Below are 22,913 nucleotides of genomic sequence, written 5' to 3' on the forward strand. Positions count from 1 at the left end.
TGTGCCAGAATTAACAGGTGGAAAGAAAGGCCTATATAAACCACTACAGAAACATAAAGTCCAAATTAATATCTTGTTCTTTCTTTGGACATATCTCTAACCTACAGTTAATTCTTAAATGAAATAAACCTCCAGAATATATCATCAATCCCAACTACATTTTTACTATCAAGATGATATCCAATTAACTTTACTTCATTACTTGTTTTCTATAAATGCCAAGGCAGTTATTGCAAAGGAAGAATATTAGCCTGTCAAAACATTCCTATTTGCTAGCACCATCTCTTCATTAGGAATGGAGTTACCACTTTAAAATGAATAATGTGATACTTTAAAAAAGAGAGGCCAAGGCTTGTTGAGTTTACCTCTAAAATCCCTCTGGCACCAACTCCCTCTTCTTTCTTCACTGTCATTCTAATTTAAACTCTAATTGTACAAATGTCTTAATTGTAACTGATGTCCCAGGTTCCACTTCTGCCTACTCATAATCTTACCTATACATTGACAGATATACCAAGTTGCTGATAAATGAATCAAATTACACCATAATCAAAATATTTCAGAGGTTCTCTACCACCTACAAATAAAGTTCAAATTCCACATACATTTGACCCTTGAATGAACAACACGGGTTTGAACTACGCAGGTCCACTTATATGCAGATTTTTTTCAATAATAAATAGTATTACACAATCTGTTGTTGACTGAATCTTTTGGTGTGGAACTGCAGATACGGACGGCTGACTCTGCTACATGCAGATTTTTGACTGCAGGGAGGTGTAAAATAAAGACTGGTGCCCACTATCCAATTCTATAAGAATCAAGTCATTAGCCACTGCAGTTGCTGACCTACAACACATCTAAAAGGAATTCAGGGTAAAGATCAGGATAAGGTACTCTGTGCTCTGGGAAAACAGGCAAAACAGGCCCTTAGATACTTAGAAATATTTCAGGAGAAACAGTTTATGAACCTGGACCCTTGCATCTTCCCATACTTAGAAAAGCACTAAAATCATTAACTGAGATATGTGTTCCTCGTGACCAGCAGTAACTTTCTACATACGTGCGCTTGACTGCATGTACCCCTTTGCCAAAATCATGTATCTACTGACCTCCCCCACTACCTCTTCTTACTCAGAGCTATCTGAGAGACTGTGTCCCAGACTATAGTCCTCAGTAAGTCCCCAAATAAAACTGAAACTCACAGCTCTCATGTTGTGTGTTTTCATTTCAGTCGACAGAGGGTTGGCACCTGCACTGTTCAAGGGTCAACTGTGATGGCATTCAAGGGTATTCACAATCTGACTGAACATACGCAAATTTTCTAGGCTTTCTCCCACTTCACACACTCTATGGTTTTTGCCCAGGTATTCCTGGGCAAATAACAGCTTTTAGAGGCACTAAGAAGAATGTAAGTTTGGTGACTCAGATGTGGAATTAGAACCACAAAAAACTATTTTGTTTTGTTTTGTTTGGAATAACAGCTTTGTTTTTTGTTTTGAACATAAATGATTAAGAAAATAGGGATACCATTAACAGAACAGAGGGGCAAGTCATGAAAGAAATCTGGTTTGAAGGTGGACGGTGATTTGTTTTAGGTGCTGGTGGGATGTTCAAGAGGACATCACCAGCAGTCTGGTGAAATATTTATAAGTAGTAGTTAGCCAGTAGATATGGGAGGTATATCTAATAAAATGATTAGGAGCAAGAGAATACAAAGAATATAAAGAGAACATCCATCCAGATTTCATATCAAACAGAATAGTAGGCATATTAGGCAATGCCACTTTTTTTCACCCTTTTACTTTGCCCCTGTAATATCAGTCCCTTCCTGTCCTCACTTTCTTTCTTATCTAGGTCTTTCATTTCAGACACTCTCTAAAAACTCAGCATCATGAGTTTTTTGAATTTCGATCTTTTTCTGGGCTGGCAATAAATGCCACATAATCCCTCGTGATGCTGGGCAGTGGCAGTGAGGCACAGCTCCCAGCCAACCACGTGATCACAAGAGTAAACAACCGGCACTTATAACCATTCCGCTTTTCATTTGCAGTATTCAATAAATGATGAGATATTCAATACTTTATGATAAAGTAGGCTTTGTGTTCGATGATTTTGCCTACCTGTAGGCTAATGTAAGTGTCCTGAAGATGTTTAAGGTAGGCTAGGCTAAAGTCTAATGATGTTTGGTAGGTCAGGTGTATCAACAGCATTTTCAACTTACAATGGGCTTATCAAATTGAGGAAGATCTGTACGCTACCACCAGGCTTTCCTCAAAATATCCACCTTAGGGACCAAAGTCCAGTCATTTCTATAGTACCACTTTGTGTCACTTTCCCGTGCTTTAAGAACTTCTATGGCTTATTTAGTACTAATCCCCTAAATGAACCCAACAATACAGTGCTTGCTCACCTCGGTGCATTTGTCTATGCTAGTCCTTCTCTCTACAGTGCTTTCTCCCCCACATCCTGCACCCTCACTGTCTTTAGAGTAGTTGAGGGCATAGGCTCCGAAGACAGACTGCTATGTTCAAATCCTGCTCTGCCACTTGCAGCCTATATGGACGTCCTTAGGCAGGTTACTTAATCTTTCTATGCCCCATCTTTAAAGTGGATCTATAAATTGTACTTGACTCACAGGGCTGAGATTGACAGATTAATACATGTAAAGCACCGAACAGTACCTAGAACATGATAACTATACAATATATGCCAGCAATAATTAATAACTGTCACCTTAAAAGCCTACTAGTAATTCCCTCTGCTCTGATAACTAAAGGCTCCCTCTTTTACATCCACACAGCATTGTATACTTGTGCTATTTTTGCAGTCAGTCTTAACTAGTTATAGTTCCTTGAGACAGGAGGCTATCATATGTTTCCATATTCCCCAGTATTCCATATTCTGTAGTCTTCTACAGTAGAATTCAAGCACAGACATAGATTTTAAAAGATTTATGATGGACCTCTGTTGCCCCAAGAGCTCTGTGTGCCCAGAAGAGTATACAAAAGTATTTGAGGTAAGTGGTGAATGCGAGTAACTGCAGGTGAAGAGTGACAGCCAGAGTTTATGTCACACAGGTCAGTTTGGTTTGTTCCCTCATTCATTCATTTTTCCATTAAGTTCCCAAATATCACTGAGCCCTATGTACATCCTATAGACACCAGGCAACCTGCTAGCTGTTCCCTGTCACAAGACTCTACAGTACAAACAATAGATTATGTTTATTTCAAAGGCAGCAGGAAGTTGAGGAACCAAGGATTTCTTTTGACCCAAACATTATTTACATACATTATTTCACCGGTCATTTAAGAGCTACCTTAGTAGCATACACACCAGTGTAAAAACAGTGGCTCTCTTTGGGTTGGGAAGACTGTAGGTGCTTTTCTTTTTCATTTTTATTTATCCTATGTGAATATCGATTGATTTTGTAATGAGAAAAAAAAATACTAAGTTTAAAAAAAACTTTAAAAAAATTATCTCACTCTGCGGCTCAATTAACAAATACTACAGCCCACACACATTATAAGCTTTAATTATCTGACTATCTTCCAATTTTTGGAGTAACAGAAGAGTGTTAAACCAAGCTATTTTTAACGAAGTAAAGTCTTCCCCTCAAGAATGCAAGTACTTAACTGCTTGGTTGAGGATATCTGGGTGTTGATCTCAGTAAAACTATAAAGCTAATCAAACAAACAGAATCAAACACAGGGCTCAGCAAGCCTCAAGTACTTAGTACAAAATATATAGTGTGAATATATGTACATACATAAAATCTGGATGTTCACCAGTATATCAATAATGGTCATCTCTATGTGTGGGGATTGGCATGCGTTTTACATTGTTCTTTATGCTTTTTTTATATTGTCCCCAAATTTTTATAATGAGCATATATTATTTTTATAAAGACAATAAAATTATTACTAAAAACAGCTGATAAATAGTAGTAGTGGCTTAATACCTGCTAGACTGGATCTAGATCTTTGCTACTTATAAGTATGGTCCTCAGACGAGCAACATCAGCATCATGTTGGAGCGAGTCAAAATGCAGAATTTTCAGGCCATACTGCAGACCTACTGATTCAGAATCTACATTTAATCTATATTTTAAGATCCTCAGTTGCTTCATATTTGCATTAAAATTTGAAAAGCACTGATTTGGACACTACAGCCTTTACATGCAGGGACGATAGGAACAACATCTGCCTTCTTCACTGTACATCCCTAGCACACAGCAGTGCCTGAAACACACAAGTATTTGTTGAATAAATAAGTATGTAAATGATATTACTTCTGAATAGACAATCAGAACGACAGTGGAGACCGTATCTGTTTGAATTATTTTCTGCTAGAGTTCCCAAAAATTATTGCTTAATATTAATATTTACTGTAAATACTGTTAAATTATTTTAATAAAAATGCTGGCCCCCCCAAATGTAATCCTTTTTGAAAAGGACTCCTAGCTCATAGCTCTGAGATCTACATGTCTCCTTCAATCATTTCTCTAGTCTCCTATCTATGCGCACACCCTATAGTTACTCTTTACAATCTTTCCCTCAAAGCAAACTCATTGGGCTTCCCTGGTGGCGCAGTGGTTGAGAGTCCGCCTGCTGATGCGGGGGACGCGAGTTCGTGCCCTGGTCCGGGAGGATCCCACGTGCCGCGGAGCGGCTGGGCCCGTGAGCCGTGGCCGCTGAGCCTGTGCGTCCGGAGCCTGTGCTCCGCAACGGGAGAGGCCACAACAGTGAGAGGCCCGCATACCGCAAAAAAAAAAAAAAAAAAAAAGCAAACTCATTTTCAAGATTTTAAATCCCACCTCTGAGAGAAAACTTACAACTTAAGTTTCAGTCTATAAACCCCATCTGTCTATATATCCAACTCTATTTCCTACACCTCAAAGTTAACAATTTTATTCTCCACCTACTATCTCCCTGCCCCCTTCAAAGAGAATAGTTCTCCATCCTCACAGACTCATGTTTTATAGGTTTTAGAGAAGAGAGACCACCTAATCCAAGAACATCATTTTGCAGAGGAGAATAGGATCTGGAAGAAATAAATGACAGCCCAAGAAGCTAGTTATTGGCAACGCAAAGCTACAATCTGCATCACCTTACTCCCAATACATTATCACATGCTAAAATTCTGATAGAATTCTCATTTTAATCAACAGCACTTAAATTCACTTTTGAGAAACACGGGTTCAAAATAACAATCGCCTAGATCCAAGAAATCAAGTACTGTATATTGCTGACATTTCTCTCATTCCTTTTTTCTTCCTTTTCAGAACGTACTGCATTTTCTTTCCACTTGGTGTTCCTTCAACCTCTAGTGCCGTACTTCCCCAATCCTCCATCCTCTCAAAGCCTACCTCCGCAAATATACTCTAAAATGCCTATTCCTGTCTTCTGTATCTTTATCTATGGTGCTCAGCAGAGATAGCTCCTGATGACTCAAACCCTATGCATCCTCAAAGTACAGCTCAATCCCAGCCTTTTTTACTTTTCCCAATTCCTAATGCACTGCTCCATCACTCACTTTCATATTTGTTCATAGGCTGATGTTTATTCTTTGGAAACCTGCTATCTTCAAAAGTAGAAAGAACCTGTTGTTATCTAGGTCCTCTGTTTACATCTGAGAAAACTGAGGCCCAGAGAGAAGCGACTTCTCTCATGTTACTTGAGAAATTGGTGATGGTGATGAAATCTGAACTCAGTTCCCCAGATTCCTATCCAAAGCTTCGGTTCTCTGTCTCTCTCTCTCTCTGTCTCTCTCTCTCTGTATGTATATATATATATATATATATATATATATATATATATATATATATATGTGTGTGTGTGTGTGTGTGTGTGTGTGTGTGTGTGTATCAGTCTTTCCCGACATCCCCCAGTTGATAGTGCAAACAAAAGGCAGACCTCAAAGCCATATGAAACTTTATTTAGCATGGCTAGCTGTGTCCACCCCATTATTAGGCACACAAAAGGGGCGCTTCAGTAAATACTCCTCCAACTGAACTGAAAGCTGAACCCAGGGGGAAAGCATAAAAGAAAGGGATGGTTAACTAAATTACACTCTCTCTAGAAAGCTGCTGTAGCTCCCCCACTGCCCAAGGAAGCACTCCACACTCCCTCATGGGGCATCAAGGTTCGTCCCAGTTGAGACCCAACGGTAGCTCCCGCCACGTTTCTGGCCCTCCCGTCTCCGCACCCATTCCTCCAGCCATTACCCTAACACGCAGTGCTGCCCAAACCTGGTAGTCCCTTTCATGCTTCTGCACCTTTGCACACACGGGCCCCACAGCCTGCTATGCTCTCCTCCCTCCCGCAGACCCCTGCCCCCCAGATCCTCTTGCAAATCCCGAGACAGCTCTCAGGACCCTACTCAAACGTCACTACCCCAGCCGGGTCCTACAAGGGTCTCGATCGGCCTCCAACATCGGACCTGTCCCGGGATGAGGATTTTACTTGCTGACAAGCCCAAGAGCGTGGGAGCGAAGCCGAAGCGCACATCCCCCACGAGGTGCTCGTGGACTGCCCCACTGAGCATCCCCCGCCCGGAGCGCGCTCGACCTATGGCCCGCCTGGGCCGAGGCAAGTGCCCATTAGGCTGGGGGAATGCCCAGTGACGGTACCCGAGCCACCGGCGACACCCGCCCGAGGCGCCCACCCATCCCCGGAGGCCAAACCGCGCCTCTCTCACCTTACCTCCGCCAACACCAGCGGCAACGCCGCTTTACGGCACTCACAGCAACCGCTGCAAAAGGGGCCGTCAAGCGCGGAGCCTTTACGTACCAGTTGGGTTGGTGTCGCAGCTGTTAACCCCGGCCTCCGCCTGGTCTACTACCCACACTGCTTCCTCACCGAAGTTTACGGAGCCCGGCGATTTCCTGGCTTTTGGGATTTAGACACGTAGCCAAAACTCTTTTTATCTGTTGCCTAGGTAACAACTACAGCAGGGCACTGAGGCGATCTGAGAGTTTAGGAATTGCTTCTAGAATTGGAGAGGCACCAGCTGAGCTGTGTTTCCCATAGTGTGTGTTGGCCAGATAAAATATAGGATGCCAGTTAAATATGAATTTCAGATAAACAACGAATAATTTTTGAGTGTGCTTTGCAGAGGAATTCAGAATAACTCCCTGAACTCTGGTTTGGGTACCATCGGGTGAGATGGGAGGTAGATTGGGAAACAGTAGACGAGTTAATATTGCTCTTGAGGTTGAGGTGTCTGTGGGACGTGCAAGCTCCCGCGGACTGTTATACTCCTGTTAAGGACTGGAAATATACACACATTCAATTCTGGACCTCGCTGTTTTTAACTGTGTAATCCAAAGAATTATTGTTGATCATCACAGATGAATCAATTTTGACATAATCTTGAAAACTATAAAGCACTAAACAAATTACTGTAATTTGAAGTTCTTTCTACAAAAATTACTATTACCAGCCCATGGTGAAAACTGAAAATACTCCCCTCATATAGTTGAGTTTTCTAAACTTTTTTTTGCATTTTGAAATCATTTTATCATAATAGTAGAGAATGCTGGTATACATAACATACATTTATTGTAGTAGTACATATGTTGTATATACATTTTCTTACACCCTGAATTATTTTTAGTGGGCTAACTTGGTTTCCAACTTGATGCATGATATATACATTTTTGTGCCCTCTAGCACAACGCCACGTACCATTAGGTATGCTCAATAAAGCACATGGAATCTAAACTGTTTTTTGGAAAAGTATAAAATGAAAAGTCATTTTCCTTCTCATTTCCCAGGGGTTATGATCCTTATCAGTTTCTTGTTTTTCCTTCCAGAAGTTTTCTGTGTACCTACAAGTTTATGCTGTATGTAACCAGACGAGGACAGTACTCCAGAGACAAGTGTTAGTGGAAAAGGAAAAGTTTCTTTATTCAGGAGTCCAGCAACATGGGAAGATGGTGCACTCACTGATGTCCTAAGACCATCTCCAAACTGCTAGTTAGGAGACAGAGGTTTTAAAGGCAGTGTGAGGGAGGGGCAGTGCACGTGATCAGCTCATGGAGTTCTTGGATTGGTTGGCATCAAGGTGAAGTTTCCAGCACCACCAATCTTATGGTTTCGACCAGTATGTTGTCTACGTGCTTGTGGTCAGCAGTTTCCATCTGGTGGGCGTCTGCTTCCTGTTAAAATAACTTAGGACTGTGTGTCAGACCTTCATTTATCTCTTTCAGGAAAATGGGAGTTTGATGATTATAGTCTAAATTGTTGCCAGTTTCCCAGCTCAACAGCTATTCTTTGTTTCTACATCTTCCTATTTCCTAATCATTCACTCTTGAGCCAGCCTTCTGAGAATCAGGGGAGGCCTGGGAGACTAAAGCTTTTCTACAATCAAGAAGCAGGTGGAGGACATGGGGGTTGGGGGGGGTAGTGTCTGTCCCAGGAATGCCCCATTGGGTCCTGCTTGGTTACAATCCCCCTTTTTCTTTTCTTTTCTTTTGCAGTACGCGAGCCTCTCTCTGTTGTGGCCTCTCCCGTTGCGGAGCACAGGCTCCAGACGCGCAGGCTCAGCGGCCATGGCTCACGGGTCCAGCCGCTCCTCGGCATGTGGGATCTTCCCGGACCGGGGCACGAACCCGGTCCGCTGCACCGGCAGGTGGGCTCTCAACCACTGTGCCACCAGGGAAGCCCCCCTCCCTGCCCCTTTTCTTTGATACTCCTCAATCCTGAGGTGTGGAACAAGAAAGGAAGTAAGGTTTGGGATAGAGAGGTTAATCATAAACTCGGCAGAGGAACTCAGTTTTAGGGAACTCAGTTTTATGTAGAGTCCTCTTATTACTTAGAACTGGTAGGTTAATTTAAAAAGTAGGTAGAGAGTGGCACAGACTAATATATACTACCAAATGTAAAATAGCTAGTGAGAAGCAGCCGCATAGCACAGGGAGATCAGCTCGGTGCTTTGTGACCACCTAGAGGGGTGGGATAGGGAGAGTGGGAGGGAGATGAAAGAGGGAAGAGATATGGGGATATATGTATATGGATAGCAGATTCACTTTGTTATAAAGCAGAAACTAACACACCATTGTAAAGCAATTATACTCCAATAAAGATGTTTTTAAAAAAAAGACACAGAAGAAGGAAAAGAAAAAGTAGGTAGCACCCAGAGGAAGGAAGTTACCAAAGATTAACAGTATCATTGGACACAAGTGCTAACCTGAGGGACCAAAGATGGAAAATTTTGAACATCAAAATGAATAACTGCTATTGATTAAAACACATCAAATATATGACTTCATGATTCCTTAAAAATGAAACTCATTAGTCATGATTGAAGATTGCCAGGACACTACCTCACTATTCTGAAACTTGATAAAAATATCAAGCATTTATCTGGCCTTTCTTATTGGAATAGGATTTCAGTGTAACCAAAATACTGACGAGAATTCCAGCTAATAAATGATGAATGATAGAACAATCATTGCTACTCCTAATGCAGTATGAAGGACAGCCCTCATCAGTAGAGGCTAAAATTAAGTTGAAACGTTGATGGGGAACTTTTCAATAGACGGATTAGGCTGGCACCACCTGAACCCACTGATCAATCTTTTTAAGTGGGACAACCTGCCATTATGCACTTTTGGATGTGATGCAACAGAAAGTACACAGCACCACCTGTGAAGGATTCTTGCCTTAAAATTGAACATGCATTTAACCATAACTCTAGATTTAACAAAGGCTATAGAGAATCGATCAGAATGTGGGACATTCTACAAGACAAATGCCCCAGTTTCTTTATCAATGGCATTTAAAAGGTGGGGAGGGAACTAATACAAAATCAGAGACTTAAGAGACATAATAACCAAATGCAATGCACGGACCTTGTCTGGATCCTGATTTGAAAAAAACAACCATAAAAAGACATTTTTGAGACAACTGGAATTTTAATATGGGCTGGGCCATTAGACAATATTAATTTTGCTAAGAATGTTAATGGAATGTGGCTGTGTTTAAAAGAAAAAGTCATCATTGATGCATATTACAGTACTACTTATGAGTGAAACTTTTTAAAACAAAAAAATGACACAAACATGGCAAAATGTTAACAACTGATAAATCTAGGTGATGAGCATAAAGGTGTTCATTATAAATAGCCTTTCTACTCTTCTATATGTTTGAAAATTGTCATGATAAATTAACAAGGGAAAAATGATCAGGTTCATAAAGGGCATAACAAATCTTGTTCCATGTAAAGCTTTAAAAAATGCAGTAATAGCAGAGGATTACATTAGCCAATCTTTTTGGGCGGGGGGGGGGGGGCTGTGCTGCGTGGCATGCGAGATCTTGGATCCCTGACTAGGGATCGAACCTGTGCCCCCTGCAGTGGAAGCACAGAGCCCTCACCACTGGACGGCCAGGGCATTCCCAACATTGGCCAATCTTTTGATTTGAACTATGGTCTTTTTAAGTGTGGATCAACTGATTAGTTTTTCTTACATAAGCCACAGACATAACAGATCACCTGTAGTTTCTGGTATGTTTCTTTAAAGTGGACCAGGAACTTACAGATACAAGTGAAGGAATCTCAACTCAGAGTCCTAGATGCGTATTTTTCTTTCTTGCAATCCTCTGTAATTTACAATGATCTTGGACACAACTAACTTGTCAGCCACTTGCTCTTCATCGCTAAAGTTCCCTCCACTTGAATTTCACTGGGTTATGTACTATTTAAATTATGTAATTACAACAATGCCACTGGCATAACAAGTTTGGGAACAAACAGCTAACTAGAGGTATACATACCATGCAACTGGTGGGAGCGGTACTACGGCAGCATACAAGGCGGAGCCCAGCTGTGAGCCTTCAACTCACTGTGAATCCTAGTCAGTATGCTTTAACCTGGTTAGCCAGTCCAGCTGGAGAAGGGGTACAAGGATTGGTAAAAACAGCCTCTAGTATAAGCAAACATCCATCTTTTTAAAATTATTCAGATGCTGAAGCACATACACATCCTGGTCCACCCTCACACTGTGGGGTCCGGGGCAAGAGTAGAAATGGAGGTCCAACTTGACATATATTTTAAGTGTATAAATAGGTAAGAGTCAATCATATACACATACATACGTACACACACACACACACACTTCTATCTTGACAAATATTACTTCTCAAGGAACAGAAATCTAGGTTCAAAACTGAATTCTCGGGCTTCCCTGGTGGCGCAGTGGTTGAGAATCCGCCTGCCGATGCAGGCGACGCGGGTTCGTGCCCCGGTCCGGGAAGATCCCACATGCCGCGGAGCCTGCGCATCCAGAGCCTGTGCTCCGCAACGGGAGAGGCCACAACAGTGAGAGGCCCGCGTACCGCAAAAACAAAACAAAACAAACAAGCAAAAAAAAAAACCTGAATTCTCAGACATGTGCTGGAAGGTGATAACACGAGAACCAGGTTGGCCTGTTCTCCCAAGTCCCTGGGTCTTTTTCCTTTTAACGTCTGGTTACAGCTTGCCACAAGGGTCCTGGTAAGCGTGAAGGTGGACACCCCAGTCTGCACACCCAAGCCCCATCCACTCCTCCCAAACTGCCTCCCCTTGAGTCTAGGGGTATACACCTGTCGTGCAGTGCAGGATGGATTTGAGGAAGAGGCCTGCATGTGCGGTGTAAGCAAGCTTTGGGGCTGGTGGGACAGGGAATTATGGGGTCCTAGCTATCTGGTTCATAGCCAGGAACACAGACTGCAAGTGGGCGTGATTTCTTGGCTCCTTCACTTTTTCATTCCATGGAGAGGCACAGCCAGAGAGTGAGGATCATGGCAGGGAACCCCTCTTGCCCGTCGCAGTATACACCCCCCCATGGTGCCATGCTATATATACTGTTGGACTTGCTTTTTCCATTTCATAGTATCATGAAAACCCTTCCATTAATAGCATATTCTGTATCAGCTGTGTAGGGTTACCTGGAAGCATCACAATCTAATCCCATGACCTTGTGCAAAATGGGCATAAACATACTACTAGTACCATGGAGTATAAATGTAAAATGAGGTGTAGTAAGGGAAACACTTGGACAGAAAAGTAGAAGGCACAAAATTTCCTGAGCTCTTATCCCAGAGATCCAGTGAGGCACAGTAGGACTGGTATACCAAGGAAAATGTTCTCTAATTGAGGAAGCCAATTCCCATAATGGTCTACATATTTATAATATTTGGGGAGGGAGGCATGCAGAATATATCTAGACAAATATATAACAACTTGTGTAGCAACTTAGAAAAGGGGAGCCTTCAGAATCTTGGTAAGCCCATTGTTCAGTTAACAATTAGGTTGTTTGTATTTTGCTATCAAAATGCTGCAATGAGTACTTGTGAGTATATATGTAAGAGAAATACCTAGAAATGGAATTAAACTTTTCAAAGGTATGTATATTTAATACCTTGATATTATTTAATTGTTCTCCAGAAATGTTGCACCCATTCACACAACTCCATCTTCTATGTGAGGGTACTGGTTTCTCAATATCTTTTGTCACATTCCTCTCCCTGTGACTCAGGACTATCCAGTATCTCTTCATTCTTCTCTTGGTGAAAATGATCTTAGTTACAGGAGATCCAGCCTCGTCTGGTCATAGACTGGTTTTCTTTTTTCTCCTAAACTGGTTTCAAGTTAGAATATAAATTTAAAACAATCTTAGGTTCTGGTTCTCTCCTAGCTCCCATCTACCAAAATGTAATGCAAGATGTGACAAGCTCCAAAGACAGAAACTAAGTTCCTGGTTTATGTTATAGTTACTTAGAGCATGTTTCATCTTCCATCTCTAGCTGCACTGTGCCAAATAGCAGCTATTAGCAAGACGTGGCTCTTTACGTTTAAATTACAATAAAAATTTTAGTTCCTTAGCTGAACCAGCCACATACATGGAAAGTGCTCAACAGCTAGCTGCCTATGGCTAGTGGCTACTGTGTCGGGCAGCCCAAATACAGGACCTTCCATCATTGCATACAATCGTGTTGAACAGCACTGCTCTAAAATAAAAATCTCTGGGGGCAAAGGTACTATGATACCTTTATCTTCTCGTGCTCAACAGCACAGTGTAGATATCTAACGAGAGTGGATAAAAATGCAAGCACTGAAGCAAAAGATGGCAGGAAAAAAAGTTTAATTTTTAGATGAGATATTCCAGGTGCTTTTCAAAGAGCTTAACTTGGTCATTCTGTACACAACATACAATCATTTCAACATACAAGTTACTCCACTTCGAATACTCTATTTTAAAGTTTAAAAAACATTTTAAAAGCTTTGTCTTGTTTCCAAGGAAAATGAGGCAAAATGCTTATTATAAAACACGAGTTTGCAGCACTGCGTACTGCTTAGTTATAAGTAGTCCATTAATGTTCTTCATCCTAAACTTAAAGGTTAAACCTGAGGAATAAGAATTTTTATTATCAGAACCGCGTAGCAAAACCATGTCCAGACGATAGAAACACCAAACAATCTGTGGATCAAGACAACCTGTAAACCATTTAATCCAATTTAAAGCAAAACAAGCATGTTAGGAGAGATACTAAATGATAACCAGTTTGACAGAGTTTTGAAATGCCTCATCATGTTTTAAAAAATGACAATGCAACAAAAGTTGTCAAATGTTTTAAGTGGGCACATACACCTTACATCATTTATCTGATGACAGCAAACTGTTGAACCATTCCAAAACTGTTGTTTTGGAAAGAATTATTTAGGCCAAATTCAGTCTTTGCATGTGGCACTGAGCAGTCATAAATTGAAAGTGCAAATGCCTGGATGGAAACATAGCTTAAATCATTTATTTATGCTACTATTCTACTCTGACACAATTTAATGCTGTGGGAAAAATTTTACAGTTCTGTAAGTCTTAATAGAGTAACAGGCTTGATGAGAAAATACAAAAAGGCCACAAGTCATGCATAAACTAAAAATGCTAAAGGATATTTTAACTAGGCTTTCTTCTTTAAAAAAAAAAAATCATGTTTCATGTCCTGGTGATACCACTTTAAACACATGCTTTGTCAAAGTAAATGGCATCTAGAGGTATCCAAACACTTAAGTCCATTATTAACTGAAAGTAATCTTACATTTACATAGCATTTTACTGTTGTTGAAGCAACTTCACACACTCCATTTCATTTTATTCCTCACAACAGCCCTGTGAGGTAGGCTGAACAAGTTACAATATTTTATGTAAGGTAATGGAAGCCCAAAGATGATAAATGATTTATGTAGAGATAACAGATCTAGTATATGGTAGAGCTAAGGTGATTCATTTTAAATACTTTAAAAGAAATTAAGCCAAAATATTTTTTGTTACATCCAGAAAATTTAAAGACTAATGGTTTTTAACATAAACTACTCCAACTCTAGCTACTATTATCTTACAGTATGAGTTAGTTATAAATTTGATTTTAAAGAGTCCCCCTTAAAAGGTAAATTAGACTCAATGCTTTGGTACCTTAGAGATACTGGAAATGTTTAAAAAAACAAAGCATTTTCATAACCCTTAGACTCTCCAAAAAGTTCCAATACTAAAAAAAAGGGCTTTTACCAATCACTTACAATTTGACTTATTTTAAAACTGGCCCAAACTTAAGAAGCTCCAAGCCAAAGCAAACACATTCACCTACCTGCTGTCCTACATACTGTGAAATCCTCTATATGTCCCTTCCCAAGGACCAACTTACATTGAACGGGTACCATTAAGAACATATATCAATTTAACATAGCTCAAATGATTATGAATCAAAAGTTAGTACCTTATATTAACCCAGAAATAACAAATACTGTTTTAATTTAATAAGTGAGTAGTCTGGGGAGAAAAGTACTATGACAATCTCTGATATCTATTCAATATTTATAAGCCAATACTAACCTTTATATGGCATACCCAACATCTTTTCAACAAAAACATATACCAAATATAATCCACTTAACCTCCAAATTACTCAAAAAACTTAAAGTATTTACATTAATCAAATATTCCAGGTAACAAAGCTATCATATGTGACATATCAAGATCACAAATATTTGCATAATATGAATACTGTAAGATATACACAAAACTAAAACTATGCTGAATATGAGATAATCTTTCTGCAATGATTAAGGAAACATTCATGATCTCTTATAAGTGCTCTAGTACTGGCATTATGAAATGTAAATTAAAAATAACAAATAACTTTATGGTTATTTGGATGTTGAGTAAATTTATGCTGACCATACACTTCCCTAAGAGAATATATCCGGGTAAAAGTAAAATCAAGGAAGAAACTTCTCCAGACACATTTTATGTGACTACATATAAGTGAACCATTTTATATGCAGTTAATTAGAATTTTTTTACAAACTCTAACATTTACTTTTTAAAATTTCTGACATTAGCAAAAACATTGTTTTTAAGATGCAAACTACGTCTTACCACTCAAAAGCAGCAAAACTACTATATGCACAGAAAATCACACTTCACTAATTTGGGAAATCCAAATCCAAAGTATGACTGTCATATCCCAGACACTTAAATATTTGTTGTATGAATCAGCCAATGAATGAACACTGACCTTAGAAATATGGGGTTTTTTAAAAAGAATTATCATGATGATTTTTAAATATAGTCTGTAGTTATTTAGCCTAGATTCACATATTTTATAGAAGTCTACACTGTCTCTTTAAAATTAATACTCTGAAACAATCATTTTCCATATATATCCTTTTCCAATTTTTTGCCATTTTTCCAAAAGACACTAAGTAACTTAATAATTTTATGAGAAAAGTATATATAGAAAAACTAATCATTCTAGGTAAGTCATGGAATAGAGTATCTTAGCCTAATTAAAAGATTTCATTACAAATTATTTATTCTTTATACCACCAAGGATCAGTCTCAAAAATTCAAATTATACATGATACTGTACACACCTTAATTTCATAAATGAGCAAATAAAGCCAACCAGTATGTCTCTTTAGATGATACCATGGGGAAAAAATGATTGCAGAACAAATTCGGTCAAGTCTAGCTGTACAGCAGCAGTTCATGGTTTGTCAAAATGGTACAGGTGCCATCAGTTAAACCCATGTACAGACAGGCACGCCTTTAATACTTTCAATTTGTTTACCTACACCTGGAACATTCAAAGAATTACTGTATATTAAATTTGTATGTGCATTTAGTTAGTAAATGCTTGTTATATACATATTTATGAAAAGTTAAAGATGTATGTGACACAGTCAGTCCAAAGAGTCAAAATGAATTGTAAAAGAATTCTTTTTCTAAAGTGCTTAAGGCAATTCCTTCTTTATCCAGTTTACTAAAACTGCTTTGGGATTCAACTGCTAAAAGAGGAAGGCAATACTAAATGTATGTTTTTATAAAACATAATTTTTTTTACACCTGTGATAACATACATTACCGTCAACCTCTCATGCATTTCTTTTACAGAAAGCAATCATGTTTGACCTGTCAAAACGAAGAGTAAAGAAAAAAACAATAAAGAATATTTGAAAAGGTATACCAACTTTCCATAATGTCTTCAATTGAGTGCAGAAAATCTCAGTATTTTTTAATTCAAATGTCAAAGAGAATGTTATATACTGTGTGTCAAGTTAATAGTTACCTTAATTTGAGACTACGTAAATAGGCACTACAGTTAGATTATTTTCTAGTTTGAAAATAGGGTGGCAAACTTCCTCCAGTTTAACTTAACACAAATAAACGTAAATCAACTAAGCTAAAACCCCACACATTTTGTTATTTTTTTTAGAGACTTTTAAGAAGAAGCACAGCAAAAGGAAACTAAAGGTTTCCTTTAGTACTATTAAAAGGTACTATTATACCTCAGATTCTTATTCTGAGGTATAATAGTATTACTTCAAATGAATTTTCCAAACGAATATTTGAAAATTTTATATGAAGGGTTTCAAATGATGGTATGAGCACAGGAAGAATAATATGCACTCCTCCAGCCACTGATTAATATTTCCTTTTCCTCATGCCCCTGCAATAGAAGCCCCTTACCAGTATAACATAATGGTCTCTGGTTTAAATATCAGTTGACACTGCATGGGGAATGGAGCAAGAGCATGCTTAGAGGAAAAAGGCACTTAAAATTAAAGAGAGGACACAATTATATAGACATAACAGTAAAAGTTTTTAGTACAAGAACTTCTGGCTTTTTCTGTGTCATTTTGTTAAAATATACATAACTGTTCACAGAAAGCAGTTCACATAAAGCTCCACCACTAACTTACTGCTTTCAGGTTTAACTCTATGAAAAAGAATTATAACTTCCTGTTTCCTTAGGTCCTAGAATGACCCTGCTGTAGGGACATCCAAAAATTTCTTTCAAAATCTCTAGGAGAAACAAAAACCAAAATTATATTTATATGGAAAATCAAAAGAATATCTATTGACAATGTCATTCTCTAAACTTCATTATAGTCTTTAAAATATGTCATCAGACAATGGTATAGGTATGAATGTCCTATGAAAAAATAATACCCAGTTCAAATGAAATTCCTCATTTAGATTTGTTTTACAATGAACAAAACATCCTATGAGTAAACTTTAAGAGAGAATGAGCTGTTCCTATTCCACAGGGCTTTCTGTAGAAAGCAATTCAGATGTAATAAGCAGCAACGGTCACTTCTAGGGAGGTTGTCATAACACGATATACTTAAAATGTGAACGAAAGAAAGTCAACATGAGAAAGTAAAAGTTTCAAAAATTAAGGAATATACAAATCCAGACCTCTTTAAAATGCTCAAGGGATTCTTAAATACTGTAATTACAACTTTCAGTTTGGCTCAAAGGACTTGTTACAAATTTTAATCAACTTTTAAAATATAAATACTCTGCTCAATAACCATGGGTGTTACTCACTGTTTAACACATTTTCCCTAAGTTTGGTAAAGATTACTCTATGTTGATTTTTGGAAGAATTACAACCCTTTAGAAAGCAAATGCATGTAGCAAAAAGATTGAGAGAAAAACCACCTCTGAATAGTTATATCTGAAAAACTCATGTGCCAAATAAGTCAGAGATTTGAAGCTTTTCAAAACAGTTGTTTAAACCATTCCATCTTATTAAAAAGCAGATTTAAATGACTTCAGTAAAGAATAGTTTTAGGCACCTCCCTTTATAACCTATTCCTCGTAGACAAAACTTGTATAGGTAGCTTTCTCTACTTACTATATAACTTTAATAAACTTTCATCTTCCTAGAAATGTTAAAAATCAGTTATTACCAAATTCAAGTGGGAATTTACCAAAGGTAACTATTAAAGGTAGTATTAAACTAGACAAAAAATAAGAAAATATAAAGCATTAAAAAATCTTATCCATCATCCAAAACGATGGAAAGAAAAGTCTAATTAAATAGGGTAACATAAAGAATACCCCTTTGCGGCAGGTAAAAAACTGAAATTTGGGTGATTTTAAGCTATTTTGTCTAAAAACTTCCTATCCACTCTCTTTTTTGAGTTATAACCATAAGAGAAATATCACAATATTTGGAAAAGAGAAAATGATATTCAATCCAGTCAATAAACAAAAGAGGATAATTTAGCAAACCTCAGCTTGTTTATAAAAGGGGAAAAATAAACTATTGTAAGAAAACCTTTCTACCATCCCTAAACAATTACTTCCATTTTTAGAAAACCATGGAGGACTGTATAGTTTTCAAGCTTCAGTGTAAGAACTAAATAACAGGTATTGATGACATTAAAAAAGAGAAAGTACAGAGGAAAGAAGACAAGATTTCAATGCTTTTCCCTCAGGTCCTAGGGCTACCATATGTAACGAAACGTATTAGAAGAACCAAAGTAATCCAAGAAACACAAAACTGAGTTTCTATGTAACTACTTAAACACTGCCTTTTTTTTCCCATTTACTCTTCAAAACATCAGTTTCTTGCTCGACGTCTGCTTGCTTCTCTGATATTGCTCAGCAGGTTCCTGTGAATGCTTCATACTAGATGCTTGATGCTAACAGATTCCACACCTTAAAGCAGAATGTAGCAAACCTGATTTCCACCACTCATAAATTTCTGTGATTAGTAACTGCACAGAAAAGGCCACCCAATCAAAAACGGGTGAGGGAAGGTAAACATATTCTGAATAGGCATTATTGAGTAATATTGTTTAGGCTGCTAGCCGAACCAGTCATTCCATTTTCACTTTTCTGAAGTGTTCTCACAGCACTTGGAACCTGCAACCCAGTATTCAAAGAAAGTCCACCGCACCAAACCTAAGAAAGGACAAAAACAAAGCTTCAGTCAGATTTCAAATCAAATGAAAACTTAAATGATCCTTGTATTTCCATTTGAAAAGCAAAATGCCACATAAGTGAACATCATCAAATTCCAAACTGATAACCTTCGTATGTGAACTGAGGGGAAGTGGAAAGGCTAACTCAAGAGTCTTCTAGAACCAAAGAAGTCTTTTAGACTTTCCAAGAGACCAAAGGAAGTCTTTATGATAGCAGAACCCACTGGAGCTGCACACAGAATGGGAAGTAAGGGCTGTAGAAATTTAGAGACTAAATTGGATTAATCTAGGCAAAAGACAGTATCATTATTGATGCTAATGTTCACACCAAGAGAAGTGCACAAAGAGTCAACTTCTTTACCTCAATTACTGCTTTAGATTTTGATAACAAGGTGTGGCCTGACACTACAGGAATCTAACACCCCTCTGTTAACAGAGTAATTCCATGAGTTTCTTCCCTAGCTTGTTAACAATAGGAACTCTTTTATAATTCTTTAAGGTTGTCAGAGAAAAATGCAAATGGCAATATCCAGATACACTGGCCATATTCTATTATCATAAATGTGAATGAGTTTATGAAACATAAAACTGCTTCACTTGTGAACAGAGCAGCTGTCATTCAGTAAACTATAACTTATTTGGAATAGAGTCAAGAGAATTAAAATGTGAAAATATGAATCATTTAAACTATCATCAACTGCCATTTATGTAGCAGACATAAGCATAAATCGAGGGAGAGTCTAGAAATTTTTTAAGTATTCTCAACTTTAACTATATCCTAAAGTATTCAATATTTACTAAGTAACTATAGTATAGTTATAAAGAATTTGCTGACCTGTGAAATGTATAACTATATAATTAACATTCTAAAATATTAATGACAGAAGGTCATGATAACTCTTAAAATACAAAAACAATACAAAAACATGGGACTTCCCTGGCAGTCCAGTGGTTAGGACTCTGTGCTTCCAGTGCAGGGGGCACGGGTTCGACCCCTGGTCCGGAACTAAGATCCCGCATGCCACGTGGCATGGCCAAAAAACGATATGGCACAAATGAACCTATCTACGAAACAGGAACAGATTCACAGACATAAGGAACAGACTTGTGGTTGCTGTTCTTTATGTCTGAGGGATGAGAGGGTAGGGGAGGGATGGACTGGGAGTTTTGGGTTAGTAGATGCAAACTATTATATATAGAATGGATAATCAACAAGATCCTACTGTATAGCACAGGGAACTATATTCAATATCCTGGGATAAGCCATAATGGAAAATAATATAAAAAAGAATGTACAGGGGAATTCCCTGGCAGTCCAATGGTTAGGATTCGGCACTTTCACTGCTGAGGCCTGGGTTCAATCCCTGGTTGGTGAACTAAGATTCTGCAAGCTGTGTGGCCAAAAAAAAAGTATGTATATATGTGTATACCTGACTCATTTTGCTGTACAGCAGAAATTAATACAACATTGTAAATCAACTATACTTCAATAAAAAATAAATTAAAAAATACAAAAGCAACTGATTACAAAACTACTATCTTATTTTATTGAAAATTATTTGATTTAAAAAAATATTTACTCAAAATATCTAGCACAAAGGTGGAAGGGAAAATCAATGGAGAAAGGTTAGTCTTTTTCAGTAAGTGGCACTGAAATGTGTGGACATTCATATGCAAAAAGGGATAGGGAGGGTGGGAGGGAGACACAAGAGGGAGGAGATATGGGGATATATGTATATGTATAGCTGATTCTCTTTGTTATAAAGCAGAAACTAACACACCATTGTAAAGCAATTATACTCCAATAAAGATGTTAAAAAAAATAGATCTCAAACCATACTCTATACCATATATAAAAGTTAACTCAAAATGGATCCCAGACCTAAATGTAAAACCTAAAATTATAAAACTACAAGGAGAAAACAAAAAAAAATATCTTTGTGGCCTTGAGTTGGGCAAAGCATGATCCATAAAAGAAAAAAAATCGATAAACTAGACTTAATCAAAATGAAAAACTTCTCTTTGAAATGTCAAGAAAATGGAAAAAAATCAGAGACTAGGAGAAAATATTTGCAAAACATTTATTTGATAAAGGATTTATCCAGAATACATAAAGATATCTTAAAACTCACTAATAAGAAAACAAGTAACCCAACTTTAAAAAATGAGCAAAAGATTTTAAGATACTTCACCAAAGAAATTATACAAACGGCAAATAAGCACATAAAAAAAGCATCTTATGACATTCACTAATGTAATTATAGTTTCATCATTTGGAATGAAAAAACAATGAATAAACTCACTACCTACTTTCCCGAGATAGACTCAAATTAAAAATGAAATCTACCCTTTTTAAAAAGCATATCTGAGACTTAGGGGAAAAATAACTTTGAATTCCACATGGTAAAAATATTGTCCTTGAGTGACCAATTTGGAAAAACAGCCAAAAATAAATCATATGCAGAGGTTAAAAAGAAAATAACCTTTCCAATATCTCTAAGTATTGTACTACAAACAATAACTTTATTCACTAATCATTTTTACTTTTTAAGAGAAATCTAGGAGTCTTGGTTATTAGCATTCTTTTAAACTTATTTATGACTTTAGGGTATCTAGGGTAAATAATCATTATCAATTGTGAGATTTAAAAGTACCTTATTTTAAACCCACATATAACCTGGATACTTTATCCTTACAGTTTAGGAGTTACAGTTGGGGGTGATTGTGGAAGAACACACATATAAACATTCCACCAAGTCTGCAATGGAAATATACCATCCTGATCTGTAGAAGCAGCCCCCAAATTAAGGAAAGTTCTAGCCAGAATAATGATGATCTTAACTGGATTGCAGAACTCCCCACAGTGGCCTAATCTTATAGGGAAAGGCAACAGATAAAGGAATTAGGAGAAGCAGTAATATTTCCTTAATAAAAATATAAATTCAAAACCAAGTTTCATTTTGTGTGGAGAATCGTGACTTTTTCTGAAATTGAGTAGTCCTGAAATTATATATGTGTATATAGACATACATATATTCAGTCTACCACACATAGTCATCTAATATTTTACAAAGATTGTACTGCAGTGGAAAAAGGATGATCTCAGTAAATGGTCCTTGAATAAGCAGCTATCCATATGGAATTAAAGAATATATTTCAACCCTAACATCATACCAAACATATAATTTCTATATTGTACTTGTATTGTGAATGCAGTCTATGTCTAAATGTATAAGGAAAATTTTGCTTTTAGAAGAAAACACAGTATTTTCATGACCTTGGGAGTGAATAAAAATTTTTTAGACTGAACACAAAAAGTGCTAACCATAAATGAAAAAACTGATAAACTGAGCAACATTAAAATTAACAACTTTTGTTCATCAAAAGACACCAATAAGAAAGGGGAAAGGAAAGTCAGAGTGGAAAAGATAACTGCAATACATATATCTGGCAAAATACTCAGACTATAGAAATAACTCCAAAACAATCAATAAGAAAGAGGAAGAAAACCCAACAGAAATACAGGCAAAAGACTTGAGCAAGCATTTTTCACAAAAGAATATATCCAAACAGTCAATAAACATATTAAAAGTTGTTCAACAGCACTAATCACCAAGGAAATGCACATGAAAACCACAATGTAATGTATCATACCG

At 37.6% G+C, this 22,913-nt stretch overlaps 2 protein-coding genes across 13 annotated transcripts in view; both read right to left on the reverse strand.

Annotated features, from left to right (window-relative positions):
* Window positions 1-6,758, reverse strand: part of FKTN (fukutin) — an 88,457-nt gene extending 81,699 nt beyond the window's left edge. For 2 of the 7 annotated variants that reach the window (XM_067041021.1, XM_067041023.1), the window contains exon 1: window positions 6,705-6,728. The gene's annotated coding sequence lies outside the window, so the exon portion shown is untranslated. Of the gene's footprint in view, window positions 1-6,699 lie in introns of all 7 variants that reach the window. The other 5 variants (XM_067041022.1, XM_067041024.1, XM_059072121.2 and 2 more) reach the window with 5 other exon arrangements.
* Window positions 6,759-13,110: 6,352 nt separating this feature from the next.
* FSD1L (fibronectin type III and SPRY domain containing 1 like) overlaps window positions 13,111-22,913 on the reverse strand; it is a 77,308-nt gene continuing 67,505 nt past the window's right edge. For 5 of the 6 annotated variants that reach the window (XM_059072110.2, XM_059072109.2, XM_067041038.1 and 2 more), the window contains one exon: window positions 13,117-19,237. In XM_059072110.2, the coding sequence (XP_058928093.1) occupies window positions 19,115-19,237 (123 nt within the window). In that variant the 3' untranslated portion in view covers window positions 13,117-19,114. Of the gene's footprint in view, window positions 19,238-22,913 lie in introns of all 6 variants that reach the window. The other variant, XM_059072107.2, reaches the window with a different exon arrangement.

The sequence above is a fragment of the Kogia breviceps genome, chromosome 8, assembly GCF_026419965.1.
Source record: "Kogia breviceps isolate mKogBre1 chromosome 8, mKogBre1 haplotype 1, whole genome shotgun sequence".
In the NCBI taxonomy this organism is placed as follows: domain Eukaryota; kingdom Metazoa; phylum Chordata; class Mammalia; order Artiodactyla; family Physeteridae; genus Kogia; species Kogia breviceps.